Genomic DNA, 17,177 nt, shown 5'->3' on the forward strand with positions numbered 1-17,177 from the left:
AAAAAAGTAGAATTGGTTTGCGCAAGGCACTCACAAATGTGCCTTGCCAGATTCTGACAATAGAAGCCTTATGGATCGAAATAGAACTAAATCATTGCCAGTGAAAGAATTGTATTACTATACTTTGTGGGCATACAGTTATTAAATGACAGGAGAAACCCTGCACTAGTTAGATTTTCTGATGACATATTACATTTTTATGTGTAAAATTAGTATTTACAACATAAAACAAGGATATAACAGACATGACCTGCCTTTTAGTCAAATTATTATATAAATGATTAGTAAATTGACGATTATATGTGTAAAAATTCATAAGAATCACATCTCTACTAATTAGGGGCAATTCTTGACACTGGTACTTCTCTGCTATTGTTTCCAATATCCAGCATTCATGCTTTAACACACATATTGATAATAAAATGTTTCAAATGAATTGTTAGGATTTCAAAATTCTTACACGCAGTAAAAGCAAATACTCTCTTCCATTTATCACAGAGACCATTATCACAAGGAAGAGTTATTAGTTATGCTATGAAGAACAGTACTAATTATGTAAGGGAAAGCAGACATAGTCCCAAATATCACTTACTGCACTGAAAGGAAGCAGTTTTTTAGGGTTAATTAGTAGTCAGTCCATTACTTATTATTTGTGCAAACCACAGCAAAAGCTTAATTAACTTTGATTTTCACTCCCTTGAAATTTGGGCTTACAATACTACAATGATGCTGACTTAGGGAGAGGAAAAGGTGTTAAGAGTGGCAATGAGCCAATCCTTTGCTTAAGACAATAACGGTCTAATGATCAAATGAACAGTATAATATTTGTCTTATTATCCTCAGGAAAGTTTCTGACAATATCAAACACTGTTTTAGAGGACATCTCAGCTTAGGCTCTTATAACCTTCACCCCCACCTCTAAAATCTCCCATTTCTTTCCTCCCTGTCAATTTCTAACTCCTTTTTTTCTACATGTCTCCCCTATCCTGTTTCAGTGTGTTTCCTTGAACTCTGAAGCCTCTGGCTGCAGGCAGTGATGGGAAAGAGAGCAGTGTCCCTCATTCCAAAGTTAATAACTTTTTAATTTAATTGCTTAAGTTCACTGTGCCCTCAATATGTATTTTCCCCCTTTTACTCATTGTCATTCAATGCTGGAGCTCCAATTTGCCACACAGCTTTCTAGAGAAAGAGACAGAGAGAGATAGATACAGAGAGAGAGAGAGAAAAGAGAGAGAGAGAAAGAGAGAGAGAGAGAGAAAGTGTGAGAGGATGGACTGGTGGCAGGGGAGACAGACAAACCATTTTAATGGATGGCTGAACAAATTAAATTTGAATTCATACAGCAGCTTTCATCTCCTGCGTGATTATTGAAAAAGAGAGCTTTACAAACTTGACAACATAGCCCCCTCTGAAGTAAGCCATTACTTTAGAGAAAACATCTAAATGCCATGTTACGAGGTGAGTGTTTGTTCCAAATAAAAATCATCTGGCAAGGCAAACAACACATTAGTTCACTACTATAACACATAACACCACATTTATGCAGACATATAGATGACAAAAAAAAAAAAAAAAAACACCTGCCCCTTTTTCCTTTCTTCAATGTGATTTAGCTTTAAAATATATATATTTTAAAAGCAACAGAAGAAGTGTATGAAGGCTCTATATTGAAACTGCGTGCTCCTTCAACTGAGGCACGCGGGGCAAATCTGCGAAGGGATTAAAATGCTAATAAAACAGGCAAGATGCAATTTCTGTTTAAACCCTCATGAAATATGCATAGGTGTGTATGAGCCATATGCAGAGGAAATGGCACACTGACATGCCACAGAGAGGAACAGATATCATTTTATGCTTTGTTAAAAAATCTGTATATAAAGACTGGGGCTTTAACCCTTGACACAAAATCCTTATATCTATGAAAAATTATAAATGTGATAAATATGGCTTCTAGGAATAAGAATTCCTTGAGTGTCTACACCATTATCTGCCCCTGAAACTGAAATATGTTTACTAGAAAAAGTTGAAAAAGTCCAGATTTAATGAACTATATGTCATACTGAAAGTTTTCTTTGGTCACCTAATGCGTTTAACTGTTTTCATGGTCTAGCATAAAAATACCTGAAGAGTATTACACAGTATTGTAGCTCTTATACTTCAAGTCATGTTAATATTCAACCTGTCAAAACAGTGAGACTGTCAGGTCAAAACATGTGGCTTACTTACAAATAGAAGAGAGTGACACTTATCCATTTGCAGTACTACCCTTATCCCACATTAAACATATAAAAACCACCCAGTCATCCAAAATTACCTGCATATGGCAACATAATCACATTCACACAAACAGGGTTTGACTTAATTAAGGAGCATGTGAAATTTATGGACTTCCTCAGTGAAAGTGACTGCTGTCCATGTGCTGTTTAGCAAAATTACTAGTTTCATCTAAAGATTTCAACAGATGTAATCACAAAATTCTGCTGAGACTAAGATTTGTCTACAGTGTCATGTTATGATTTCAAAACTGTATTTTTCACAGAGGCAACTGATGCTAAAGTGGTTCAAGATGTTGCTTAATTTTTTCTATAACACAGTTTTCCTTGGGGAATCCATGTGTAGCTGACAAAGTACAGATGTACTTTGTTTTACTGTCTACTGTCTAATAGTATGCTGATGATATGCTTCTTTACTACTCAAAAATGTCAACATACTCTAGTAAAGAATGTAGAAACCACAGATTCAGAGTCAATAACCTGACCCTAAACTCTCAAAAACTAGGTCTTTCAGTAAATATTACTGTGACAGAACAGAAGCAGTGAGACCAGATTAAACCGGTGATCAACAGATTTGTTCATTTTATGCTAAACTGTGTTAGCTGTAAAGTAGTTAGCTCTTAACTACTATACAGCTAACCATTGACTTTGCTAATGAATGCTAACACATACACACAGGAACAGTTAGGCATGAACTTTAAATTGTAGTGGCTCACAGAAAACATGTAGTAGCTATATTTTAAAGCAGACTGTCAATTAGAGTCACACAGACAAGTTACGAACATTTTCAACAATATGGTCGAATTTTTCTCTCTGTTACGACTTAATCAATCCGACCCTTCGTGAGGACGCCAATTCCCTTCACAGGACTATGTTCTTCCTGTCTAACTCCCACTTCTCCCTCTTTAGTGCCTTGAGATGACTGCACTGTGATTTGGAGCTACACAAATAAACTGAATTGAAATTGAATTGACCAGAAAAAATTGCAAAGGCTGCATATACACAAATCAATTCATGTTAAGACCTTTTCAAAATAAAATAAATGGATTTAAAAAAATAACAGTGCATATTTATTTACTTATTTACAAAGACTAAACTCTTTTTAACCTTTGATGAAGTAAAATTTTAAGCATTTTAATGTTTTTTTTTAATTTTAACAAATTCTATTTTTCCATATCTAAACATAGCTTTTAAACCTGGCTACATCATGACAGGTCACACTATGAAAGAGCACGTAAAGCCAGCTTGGCAAATCTACTGAAGTAGTCCTCAGAGACCGTGGTCTTTAGATCTGAACATCACATTGCCTTCCCCGTACAACATGGTTAATAACAAAGACTCTGGAGAGGAAGAAAGCAGTATGATATGGAGAGGATTATCCTTGTGAAATGAAATAAACTATACAATGCACTATTTACAGTACAGGAGAAAAAATGTTCTAGGTTTGTGTAAAGGGTTTCATTTACATGTATTGTGAAAACTAATAGCTTGCATGTTCTTCACTCCTTCCTGCCCTCTTCTCCCCCTTGTTATGACCTTTGTCTTAGAGTCAATAACAGTGCTGTTGTGGGAATCAAAATTTTACATGCTGCTTCCTACTCGTGCTCCTTTTTCTTCTACTTGTTACGCCCATATTCATAGCTCAAGTCTGAGCTAGTATGTCATCATTAAGAGTATGTCACATTTTTATTTTGATGTTTCACTGTCTTGAAAAAGCAGTCTTTTCTATTCCCCCAGCTTTGTTTTTGCAGCACACAAGACAGCTAATGCATTTTTGTCTCTGCTCACTACACTCATCTGTCCCACCAGCCTTTAAATGGAGGGGGAATGAAAGATTTAATGAAAGAAATAGTGCAATTGGTCTGCCTTTTATTCTAATGGGAGAACAGATCAGAGTCAATTATGGGTCTTCACATGTTGATGTTTAAGAAGAAGGCTGAGAGAGAAAGGGGAAGAGCAGGTGTTTGGCCAGTCGGAGATTTGCCACCCAATCTATGTATTTTTGGCTTACATTGATCCTCACAGCTCTAAAAACTGGGTGGATATCATCCAAAGCGTACTACAGCCAACAACACCATTAGTACTCAGGTTTATTTAGCAATACATATAAAGCCACAATTATTTTTTTTTAACTTTAAACTACATTATATAAAGATTTTGTTTATCAGCTATTATTAAACACTATATTTAGGAATATTAATGTAAATCCTTAAACACTTCATGAATCTGGTGAAGTAGACATCTATGGGGCTAATATTTAAATGTTTATATTTCATTTTATAGTAAGTAATATAATCTTCTTGATACTCAAAAACAATTTTTTTATCTCAGAATTATTTCTTATCCAACAAGTTTTCACATTCAAATATAGGAAGTTTGATTAGTGTATTCGATAGTGATCTTAATTACTTACAGAAAATAAAATATTCAGCACTTAGTGGTAGTCATTTATGTAAACATATATATATATATATATATATATATATATATTTTTTTTTTTTTTTTTTACAGCAAAGACATGATGTTCTAATATAACAAGATGTCTACAGAAGAGCCAAGACTTTCTAAACACAAACATCTATATAGCAGGAATGAATGAAATACACCAGTACTGACTGGTATATGCAGTTTTTTTTTTTAAAGACTTTTTAAAATATTGGCTGAACCATTGAATGATTGATTTTTACATCCAGCTGGTCACAGTGGTTTCATATATGCAGAACAGCAGGAATAATCACAGAAGAACAGACACCAAAATCAAAAGTGCCTGTTGTTCCTTATTTAGACTGGAAAAGCTGTGATGCTACTGACCTAGACAAAATGAGACAGCTAAAAGCTGGAGCTGTGGACACACCTGGGAATCAGAGTTTCCTAGGTAAACAAAACAGACCTTTTTAATTACTCTTGTAAGTGTAAAAAACAAAACTAATTCAATAGATGTCACTGAAGTTTAGGTTCAAGAGGTACAGTATGAATATACAATGTTTTGTCTGTTATGAAAATAGTTTAATTATTGAATGTTGCACTGTTTTTCCTGCAAAGAAAATCTTTATCTTAAAAGGTATGGCAGGTATGAATATGTGTATTGAAATTCATAGCAATATATCATCAACACTGGCCTCTGTAGACCAACACTGATACACAAAATTACTGATGATTTGGTAAATATATCATTAATAGCACATTCATCCAACATGCTTTTTTTGTATAACTTCATGTTACACCTAACATGTGACAATACCTTATAAGACAATATAAAAAACACTGCACTTCACAACATTATTTATCATCATGAAGCGAATTCAGAACTAATTGCTTAATATGTCAAATCATAAATGTCTCTGCTGTGTACAGATGTAATAAGATGAATTCATAGACAAGAATTAGATGCCATCTCCACAGAATTATGTGACAGTGTGAAACAAACTGGAAAGCTGTCAAAATAAACAAACTGTAATAAGAGATAAACTTCAATCCAGTTTTCTAGCAAAAAAAAAAAAAAAAAACACAACAAAAACAAATAGGTTTGTTAACAGAATATAGATTTTGTTCCTCTTCTTTTTACAAATTGTAACTGAACACGGGTTATTAGAGATTAAGGCAAGTCTTCACCACCCAGACCAGAAGGTACTTCCTTCCTATAACACTATTGTTGATTCTCAGACAACATGTTTCTTGCCATGAGTTCTTCTCATAATCTTTAGTCCCTTTAATTCCTGAATACCACACAATCCTTCCATGGTGAGAAAAAGTAGTTCTCTCTCTGTTAATGCATGGTACATGTATTTCCAACTAGAGCTCACTTCACCAAATTTCAGTAGTCCTGAATCCTGGATGTCCTATAAAACTAAGCTCTAGCTACATTGTCCCAGCCTGCTAGAGTCCAGAATTATATAACAGATAGATGGAGAGGCTGAGAAAGCACAGTAGTAGACAGTTTGTGTGAAGGGATTAATCAGAAAAGGACAGTATAATAATCTCTGAACTAGAAAATTAGGCTGCAGCTACCTTACTTGTAGGCACTTTAAAACTGCTCTCATGCAAAAGTGTAGCGCAGAAGATGAAGCCAAGTAATACACATTGAGCAGGAAGCAAAGGGATGAATCAAGGAACAATGGGGTGGAGAGAAAAGATCATTGTTTTTTTTGGGGGGGCAAGGTCTTTACTGAGAATGTGTTAAGAGGAGATTGCTAAGCCACAAAAATCTTTTTTTGTTCAATCTCCTTTCTTTGTTGTCCTTGCAAACAGAGTGGAATCTCTGGACCTTAACCTCACAAACCACATCCACTGCATGCACATTTCTGTTGTTGTTGATGGTGTTGCAATAAATCCTTATTATTTACAAATTATTAGAACGAGCCGATGTGCTCGATATTCCTGTAAATGTCATTATTTCAAGGTTTATCTTAATTTTATCCATAATGAATAAAGTGATTTTATTTTCAATTAGATCTTTACAAAAGCACTTTCATTCTTTATTTATTAGTTTAGGGGAACATTATTCATACTGTCCAGCACTGGTGGACAAAAAGTAATTTCTTTGCACAGTATCAGGCTTCAGCAGTTTTTCATTGAATGTTGTTTTCAGAGATTTGAAACACAACATATTTCACAGATGGGTTTCAAAAAATCAAGAGGGAGCCGGGAAGAAATATTGGGGTTTGGGTTTGCTATAGCTAAGCTTAATAATCTTTAAACTGATTTATAACAATCATATACAGTAAACAGCAAATATACTGGCAGGCTGAGTATCACATATTCTTCAGAAATTCTGTCATTCTTACTTTATTAAGTTTTGGAAGATGGCTTCTTTCATAGTAGTGGGAGAGGGTTATGGTTGTGCACTGTATATCCTCCACATATCCTCCAAAAGACACTTACTCTTCTTATTTAATGATGTGGAGGAGGACAGTTTCCTTTACAGGGGTGGTTCACTTGCATAGCCAGACCTATTTCCAGACTACATTTTAGGAGAAAGGTCAGACAAAAACACATTATTTTTTGCCTAGAGAAGCATTTTGCTCATGGCAGGAGAAGAGCATAACTGTGGAGTGATCACTGTGATATAAACCTCTCTCTACAGTAATTAAAGAGTATTGTGTGAAATGTATGCCCACTATAGGGTAGGAATGTCCGTTGTTGTTGTAGAGACAGAGAATAAAAACAGCATTATGCAGAAAGCATAAGAGGACAGCTTGAAAGACAAAAATGCAAAATGAAAACACTTGGCCAGTGGGAAGCTTATACATAGTGAACATCCTGCGAATCAGATTATGAAGGTAGTGGAACCTTTACTAATAAGCAAATAAATTCTGAATGATCCTTATACATATCCTTAGAAACAAACTAGCAGTATAGAAACACAACTCAGAATCCTTGAAATGAACTTGAACCAAAGAAAATGAAATATTAGCTATATATATATTGACTACATGTTGGTATAGATTTCTATAAATGGCGTAATCTGCTGTAACTTGACTGGTCACTTTAAAATATAACTTCATATCCTATTATGTGTGAGACCACATATACATGTTTCATCTGCTCAAAAATGGAGCTGTGACAAAGCACAATATAGACCTTCATGATATTTATGAAGAAGACAGATTCTGAATGAGGATTGTTTATCATGTTTATCATTATTTATCAGTAGATGGTCCTGGAGCTCTGTTCAAATTGGCCAGATTATTGAATTTGTCAGGAAAAGGTTACATTAATTTTAAATTTCAGTCCATTGTGATTTATTATAACCAGTGTTAAGTTTTGGAAGCAGGGTTGTATACAGTTTCCAGTAATGGCAGATATAGGCACTGATGCACACACACATGGCAGCAAAGATCCTCAGGAATTAATGACAGAAGAGTCTAAAAGTTTTTCAGCCCCCGAAGCAATACAGAGCGGATGCATGAACAGATGCACGCATGCACACGCAGAGCCCCGTGAAAGGAAAGGAGTGGCTACATTAAGTGCTTTATTTACTTATTTTTAGCAACACTTTACTGTGCCCACCCCTCCCAGATGCTCCCTCAAGAGGCTGCCATTAATTCAGCGCAGCCCTCTCAAGGCTTCATCAATGTTAATCAACATTAGATCTTCAGCAGCTTTGCAAAAAGGCTTGAAGGCATGCATATATATGTGTATAGCTTCAGTATGTTTGTCTGGGTAAAAGTGTTGGGGAGTACAGGAGTTTTATAATCCAAGCTATGCTTGAGGTGATGACCGTGAGCACCACATGTATTAATACAATCAGGTTACAAAGCACTGTTAAAACATCTATCTATGTTATGGGACCATTTTCTATAGAAAACTGTCTGTTGAAGAAAGCTGTTGACACTGTCAGCCTGAGACACAGTGCTTTTTTCACATTCTTAGTTATTGGGAAAAAAAATATGGGCAAGGTCAACACAATCAGGATCTAACATTCATTCATCAGCAAACAGGCATAAAAATGTACAATAATATATATAACATTTGTCTCCCTGAAGATATTTTTCACTTAATCAGTGTTTTCTTATGTCTTTGCAATTATTTAATTTGCTACAGACAAAATCTGTAATATTATATAAGTAGGTGTGAGAGACCTTTACTTTGAGTGGTAACAGATGAAATTAGAGCCAATAAAAGCCAACCAAAACATGTGAAAATATACCAATGATATCAACACAAAATACACAATGAAATACAGTCTCACCTGCAAAACCATGCTCTGGTCAAAATTGTATGCACTGGGTCGCCCTTCCAGGGTGGAGAAGGCCACATTTCCTCCAGTGAGGGGGGAGATATCACTGAATTCATCTGTACATAAAGCAGTCCTCTCATCATCTCCTGGGCGAATGTAGCCCTTAGCATCCTTCCCATAGGTCTTTCTACAAGAGGCACTGTAGTACTGGTAAGGCAACCAGAGCCCATCCTCCTCTGTACGCTTGAAGATGGCAAAGCTCTCTGGTCGGCTGGTGTAGAATTTCAGTCGTATATAGGTGATCTCAAAGGCCTTCCCTGTGGAGAACAAATATTATTAGCTTTCAATGGAATAACTAAAATAATGCAGTAGTTAGGATGCATTGTAGTTACAGACTAGAGCTGGTTACACATGAGACAAATACAAGTTCAGTGCCTGGAAGCAAAGAAAAAAAAAAAAAAGACATAATTGCGTTACAGAAAGAAGGAAAACAATATGGGACAGGCTTAATTTCCCATGCCTCTATGCTGGGTAAATGAATGTCATCCCTGTAGGACCAGAATACCCAGGATTATTTTCTCATTATACAAATAATAATGAGCCCCAGAAGTGAAACATAGGTCAAAGGGGAAAGGCAAAAAAGTAGTTTTTCATATATTAACTGTTGAATAGAATCAGCCAATGAATGAAAAATCACCAACAGTAAGAGTGCATGTATTGAGGAATCACTGGGTAAAATACATCTGATGCAACATTTGAAGTGTGACAGGAAATTAACCTGATCAAGACAAAAGTGTGTGATAGAACATGTAAAACAATAATGAGTGCCATGAGGGGCTGAGTATGGCACAGAATAAAACATACCGATCTATAGTCAGAGTTTTATTGGTATAGGCTACAGTATCATGGTGAAAAACATATTTGTGTTTCCAATGATCTGAATTCAATCAGTGAAGAAGGAAAACAGGTTTCAAAGCACAGTCTGTGCACCTTGATGATCCAAAGCAAACAAGGAGATATGCCCCCAGATTTTTCATCTGAGGTAGTGTTGGGGGATTTAGCAGATCCAAATAAGTTGTGCTCTAATTGTTGTGTTGTAACAGAAGAAGTGACTGTACAGTACTATTTGAATGTGCATAGTAAGAGGAGGCAAGAGTCTCCCGCGTAAATATTTAATTAAACAAGAGGAACGGTTAGAAAGGAATGCATTTTGGGATGTTTTTTTTTTTTCATACTGCATAATCAGATTAATTTTTTTCCACATTTTTCACATCCTGTGTGGAAAACTGGAATGATCTTATTTAGGTTTGTAGGAATATTGAGATCTTTTTCACAAATCTTAAAGAAAAAAAAAAAACTTACATTTTGATTGAGTGGTGTCAATTTTTCCCATTGTTTACTCATGGTGGACATTTCAAACAATAATCTTGGAGTCATATCAGGGAGACTTGCACAGTTATACATCCTGACTATGAGCACACAGTCAGAATCAGCCAAATGTTGTGCAATTTGAACAGGGATTAACTGGGCAGACACAAACTGAAGTCATACTGTGACCAGAGTGAGAAGTGACATATAGCAACTCTCTTAACAGGCTTCTTCATTGCACTCTTGGGGAATTTTTTCTACATCATTAGACACAAAGCCTCAGCTACTCTGCACATTCATAGAGGGATGCCATCCTCCGGTAGAGCCATAATGACATCTGTTGCTTTTCTCTGCCAAGTCAGAACCAGGCATCTTTGTCTCTTGTCTCTGCAGAAATCTCTAATGGTATCTTTCCTTTAGGAGCCCTAAGATCATTTAGCTTTCATTTACTCCCTGCATGAGGTGAACTCAGCCCTGCTGGGACTGAAGGAAAAAAAAACATAAAAGAGGCAGAAAATGAAACATTCTTTGGATATCCCCTGTGATGAAATACAGACTAATTGCAAAGGATACTTGTATGTTTTTAAGCATAATGTTTAATGATTCATGATCTCTCCTATTGCAGGAGTGCATACTTCATGTATTTAATAGAGCTGTTGCTGTTCATGTTGTGTAAAGACTAATAAAATGACTGCTGGGACACAGACTGCTTTAAGAGTAAGAGCTTAGAGCGACAGAAGTTCAGCGTCTGATCTGGTCTGCGTCATCTATGTCAACTTAACATAGCTGCTCTTGTCTGGTCAGACTGAGACTAAACACAAATAGTGCAGGCAGTCCAATCTGTTTACACCAAGCTGAGATATTTGTGATCCACAAATACAGATGAGTGGATTTATTGCTCAGTCACATCTCAAGGTTTAAAAAATGAATTCTTATTTTTTCCAGACAAATGTGTCTCATATGCACATGAATAATCTGGCTTGTGAGAATCTAATGCCAACTGTGACAGACTTTTATCATTGTTTTACATCAAAGACAGGATGTTTCTTTTCTTTGACAGCTGAATGAGAACCAGCTGTAGACATCAGTGTGCTTTTTGAATGTGTGTGTTTTTCACCAAGACTTTGTGGGAAAAACCTGACCCCAATTCCTTACCAGCAAAACCACCCAGCATTTTCTTTTTTCTCCCCCTTCTTCCTTATTATGTTTTGTTTACTCCCCTTGAAGCAGCCCAACTCCCCCTTTCCTTTCTACTCTTCCACAGACCCACTCTGACCTGGCTCCAATATGTGTCCCTGCATCCTACTGTCGTGTTTATCATCCCAGCATTTGCCTGTATTGCCTTCAGAGAGTGCTTGTTTGGTTTGGAGAGGCACAAGAAAACAGTACTGTCGAAAGCACCCCCCACCAGCAACCCAGATGGATCACAGAGCTTTCATAAGGACCAAAGAGATGCCACATATACATCATTTAAGTGTATTCAATTATGTAAAATTGTGTGTAATGAACCTGTAATCATACATTTTAAAAATCCAGAGCACAGGTAGAATAATACAGAGGATCTGATTATAGAAAAACAAGTGTCTGAGACTCAAAAAGCAGCAACGGTCAGTTTAGTCTGACAGAGACAGACTTGTGGATGCTGGGATTGTTTGAAGAATAACAATCCCTACACACAAGACAAAAAGGGCCACAACAGCACATTTCTTTAGAAAAAGATCTAGGCAGAGATTATAAACAACAAATCCTCAAAACACTCTCAGTTATTGACTTACTATTGGAAATCATTATTGTCCATATGAAAAAGGCATTTCTTTCTTTCCGAGCATGTGATTTAAAGTTCATCTATGAGCAAAGCTCTGACATTTTCAATTTCTGTCATCATTTTGTCCCCATCTCGTCTTTGTAGCAGAGTTCTTTGATGGGGAACACCCACTCTCACCCTCCGAAGGAGATCTAACCCATCAAGAAAATTTCTGGTTTTGCACAGGAGCTGGACTGGTTTCTCGGAGCCAAAACACACACACACACACGCACTGCACAGGTTTCAGGAACTTCAAATGATTAAATCAATGATACCTTATATCAAGTTAACGTTAAGGTGACTCTAACCTTAGTTTAAATGGCTATAAACAATCATTTCAACAACAATGAATCAAACTTCTCAAGGGTGATTAACCACAGAAAATTATCACCCGACTATTATGCTTCACTCTGCTCTACTGGACTTTATTTAATCATTCATTTCAAAGTTTTCATCTTTTCCACAACAAATTAACCTACACAGGCCACAATTGCTCTTCTATTTAATCGTATGGCAGAAATATATTTACTGGCTTTCTCAACAAGTCTTGAATGAACCCACTGTAGCTACTTAAGTGGCAGATGGACAGGGACTGATTAGCATGATGTAAGTAACATTAGCATTCAGCAACCATGAGAGGCAGAAATTTCCCTCAGGGCTATGTGGAGACAAAAAGCTAAAAAGATAGTGGACTTACATTTTCCAAGTGGCCAGAAACAGTGATGTTAACTGCTTACTAACAAGATGTCATATGTGACCTAGCTATATAGACTTAGATCAGGGGAGAACAACCTACCAGTATGTTCCTCTAGGTCACTGTCCTGTTTGTTTTCCAACTATCCCTGCTCTACTCACTGCTGATTACCTGGACCAGGTGTGTTCAACTAATCAGAAGCTTCTAATTGACTGAGCACATATATCTTACTTTACTTCTTAATACTGTTTACTTGTTTGTTTATGTGTTTGTCAAAGCACTTTGTAAACCTGTTTTTAAAGGTGCTATATAAATAATACTTATTATTATTAATATTGTATTTTTAGAATGAAATGTTGCCCCCTGTTGCTTGGTTTTGACATTTCTTTGATCGAAACATCCAAAAGTAGCACAAAGGTCTGGTGTTTACTACTATTTGAACTGGCCAGAACAGCTCCAGGAAATATGACGGCGGGCGAGACGTATCTCAGAAGCCCTGATGTATCCCCTGCCATTAAAGCTCAAACATTCCTGTGTAGGTTTGCCTCACTATGTCCCTTCTTTCTAGCAGCACACAAAGAAAGTGCTTTTCTCTTCAGCACTTTAGAAGAGATACAACAACATTTCCAAACAGTAACATAACTTTCGAGGAAAAAAATGAAAAAAATAACAATAATGCTCACTGTGATGGATTACCTCCATTCTAGCAAGACTCAACTCTTTCAAAATAAATTTTCATGCTTCAATCACTACGTACATATTTATTTATAAAACAGATTCATCATTCAAGACTTGTTGAGAAAGCCAATAGGTATTTTTCTGTCATACTTAAGATTAAATACAGGAGCAATTGCGGCCTGTGCAGGTTAATTGTGGATTTGCCAGCTTGTACCATTGGCATAATATTGGAAAGTCAATGACATTTTCTAAACAATATTAGAATATTATATTATTTGCTGATTCTAGAGTCAGACAGGAGTATTTTGGATAGAAGCAAAGACAAGACAGGATAAGCAGCATATAAACTGATGTTTTACTCATAGCATCTCTGTTCCAATTAAGAATAAATTCAATCTCTTAAATGTGTTTTTTACATAACAATTAATTCAGTTTAGTTCAATAAACACGTGGGGAGTGGGTGCTGCAGAACAAGTCATTCAGGCAACCCCAAATTCTTGTGAACACCTTTGTGACAGACACACACACTGAAACCCAGCTCAGCAAAAATGGAAATGGGACATTTAATTTCAGAGAAAGACTTGTATTAATGCTGTGTAACATTAATCACCAGCATTTAATTCAGTTAAGGTGACAAATATGTTCTGTTACTTATTTCAGTTTTTCACAGCATAGTAATGGGATAATGAAGCTAATGGCTTAAGCTGGTCTCATAAAATTATTTAAAATGAAATGCAAATATGTGCAAAGGAAAGGAAAAGAAGAAGGCAATACAATTTGATTACAAGCATTGACAAAGTCATATTTGGTAAAAGTGGTGCTTGGTTACATATTGTTTAAGTTTCTAATTTTGTCATTTTACTCTCATCAAACCTTAACTCAAAAACATTTGTGTGATCTTAACGCAAATTTTGAAACCTTAAAGATACTTTTATCGTAAACATAGCAAACAATGAGTAACAGCCAGGATTTTCAAAGGCAATTTGTTTCTTCTTACAGGAACTGTAATAATTCCAGGTATTTGACGACAAACTCCAAAATCTAGAGTAAAGTGTATTTCTGGGTGATTTCTTTCCAAAAGTTCAGTAAAACTTTCATATAAGTGAAGGTAAAATTAGCATAACTTCAAGTGACAGCAGACCTGCTGACCAAGTCCCTGGCTATGCAAAAATGGCTCTAGCTGAGGGGTTAATGAAATTTACCTTCCTGAAAAATAAGTATAGTGACTATATCGTTTGAATTCCAAATGCATCATAGACTTACTGCCAAACTCAGGAATTTTCTGCAACATATCAGCTGCTTATTACCTATAATTTCTCTGGAAAAATCAAATGGTTTCTGTTTCATTTACAGGCAGGTTGTATATTTGCTGTAGTAAAACCCATTAATCACTTGTAGCAAAGGATTAATGTTGATTTTGTTATATTGTATGTGCAATGTAAATTTCAAGCTGAAATGGTGTCATAAAAGTTGATTTGTGGGCACAGTCTGGCACAAATCATGCTGGAGACATGTTTCTGTGAAGGCTGTGTGCCATGGTTATATTCTCATCAAGTCATTCTGGCCAAAATCATGCCTAAAAAAAGCCTCATCATCTCGTGTGGTGACTGCATTATGGCAGCCAAATTTGGATGGTTTCATCACCAATACTCCATGGTGGTATGTGGGCAGACTGGAAGTAAGCATGGGCCAGCACTGGGCCATCATTCATTTGCTATCTGGGCATGAGATATGCAACTGTGTGTCCTCCTTATCCACTTCAAATCCAACCAAATTCTCTGACATGCCCTTGTGGCTATGCACTCACACATACTCCAAGTTTATGCTATGTCTGAGCCAAACTGTTTTGTATGAAGCCAGCTCAGGGCCATGACGGAATAATGAAACTCCTGCGTTAGTAAGAAGAGCTTCTTCGTCTTAAAGATTTCTTCCCCAGCAAGTAGTACACAGAGTAAAGTATCAGGATATTTGTCATGCAGAAAATAAGTGCAGAACTGGTGACGCTTAGAAACCAACAACATGTGTGGCTGTGAATTCCCATCTCCAGGTTCTTAAAGCTGGAAACCATCAGCCTATTGAGGACACATATTCTATTCATGGGCACAGCAAGTGCAGTGCACATGAAAACCTTTCAATAGGAAATTATACACAACATTACAGGAACCGAGACCATAAGGGAAAACACATACTTAACCGAGACCACTCAACCTGACCACAAACTGCACTGCAAGTTGAACTCTGGGTGTCAGACTGAACTAAAGATGTTCTGCTGTGCTCTTACCAAGGTGGAGGGTGAGGTTGACAGAACTGGGGTGCTGGATGCCATAGTACATGGATTGGCTCTGCCACCATGTGGGCTCCTCATTCCTGTTGAAGTCTGTCAGGAGGCTTGCATTATGGCTCAGGTCTGGGTCTGATGCATCACAGGTGTGGCATGAGCGTGTTGAGCCAGTCTGCATGCAATAGTCCTCAGCTGGGGAGCCGCACACATTTGATACATCCACAGTGCGATTGAAGGCAATATTCTCAAACTTGGGCATACAACGGCTTGGGGCTCCCCGCTCATCATAGCAGGAGTCCATCGCGGCCCAGACAAGGAGGTGGGAGTGTAGATGCAGGCAAAGTAAAAGGGCCAGGAGAAGAGAGCTCACAGCAAACAATGTATCCATGTCTACAAGTAGTTACACTCACACTGACACTTCACACACACACAGACTTTCAGACTCATACAATATTCCAGAAACAGAATAAGTCCAGGCTGTGGGCTGTGCTTCTCTACTTTCTCTGTTCTGCCTCTGTATCTCCAACATATGTTCTCCTTCTGTGGAGTGTATTGAAGTTTGTGCAGGAATTCCTTTCATCGGGGCAACACGAGACAGGCAGAGAAGGGAAAGGGGTGGGGGCTGGAGGATCTATAAAACTTCTCCACCTGCTGGTCAACATAAGGACCACACCATCATTAGCATCACATGTAAAGCAGACATTGGTCAAAGAGTCTCTTTTGACAGGAACAACACATTCTGAAAAAATCTAAAATCTTTCCATAATGCGGCTGTGAGATTCTTACACTGTTGGACAGTGAGGTAATGAATACCAAAGCACCTGCATTCACCAATTACAGCAGCACAAAATATCAGCAACATGGTGATAAATGTACTTGGCAGTTGGCCTCACAGCAGGACACTGTAGTAAGTGCTGACTTTAGTGGTTCACAGTGGAGGACTAGAGGTGCTAAAACTGTCTGGAATATTTCAGCAGGCACGGGTCATCTCCATAAAGAGGACTAGCTCTGGGGATTTGTGTGACCTAAAGGGGCCATTTCTTTATAAAAACAGGGCAAAAGTGAAAAAGTTACCTACTCAAGGTGCAGACAACAAAAGTGAGAACTGGCTTGCGTGTTCCTGTAATTCATTCTGATTCCATGTAAGCCATCCATAAGTATGGATGTAAGTATAATTTAAAAAAGGGGTAATTTATGACAAGTAACCATAAGTCACTGCAGTCACTAATATAACTTTTCACATTAAAAATAAATGTTTTATGTAGATTGTAACTTATTGCTAAGTATGGTACCATAATAAAATGGGGATTAGGGAACTGTAATCATAACATTTTGGCATCTTTGTCTAGCCAGTAGTTCTAATGAGCTGTTGGTCACACAGCACCAACTGCAATGTCAAA

The 17,177-nt window shown here is 37.0% G+C and overlaps 1 protein-coding gene across 2 annotated transcripts in view; it reads right to left on the reverse strand.

Moving 5' to 3' along the window:
- The window catches only part of lamc3 (laminin, gamma 3), an 81,147-nt gene extending 64,837 nt beyond the window's left edge, over window positions 1-16,310 (reverse strand). For both annotated transcript variants that reach the window (XM_026297480.1, XM_026297479.1), the window contains exons 1-2: window positions 15,778-16,310; window positions 8,965-9,269 (exon numbers count right to left, since the gene is read on the reverse strand). In XM_026297480.1, the coding sequence (XP_026153265.1) occupies window positions 8,965-9,269; window positions 15,778-16,165 (693 nt within the window). In that variant the 5' untranslated portion in view covers window positions 16,166-16,310. The remainder of the gene's footprint in view (window positions 1-8,964; window positions 9,270-15,777) is intronic.
- Window positions 16,311-17,177: the final 867 nt, after the last annotated feature.

This window comes from Mastacembelus armatus, chromosome 12 (genome assembly GCF_900324485.2).
Source record: "Mastacembelus armatus chromosome 12, fMasArm1.2, whole genome shotgun sequence".
Taxonomy (NCBI): domain Eukaryota; kingdom Metazoa; phylum Chordata; class Actinopteri; order Synbranchiformes; family Mastacembelidae; genus Mastacembelus; species Mastacembelus armatus.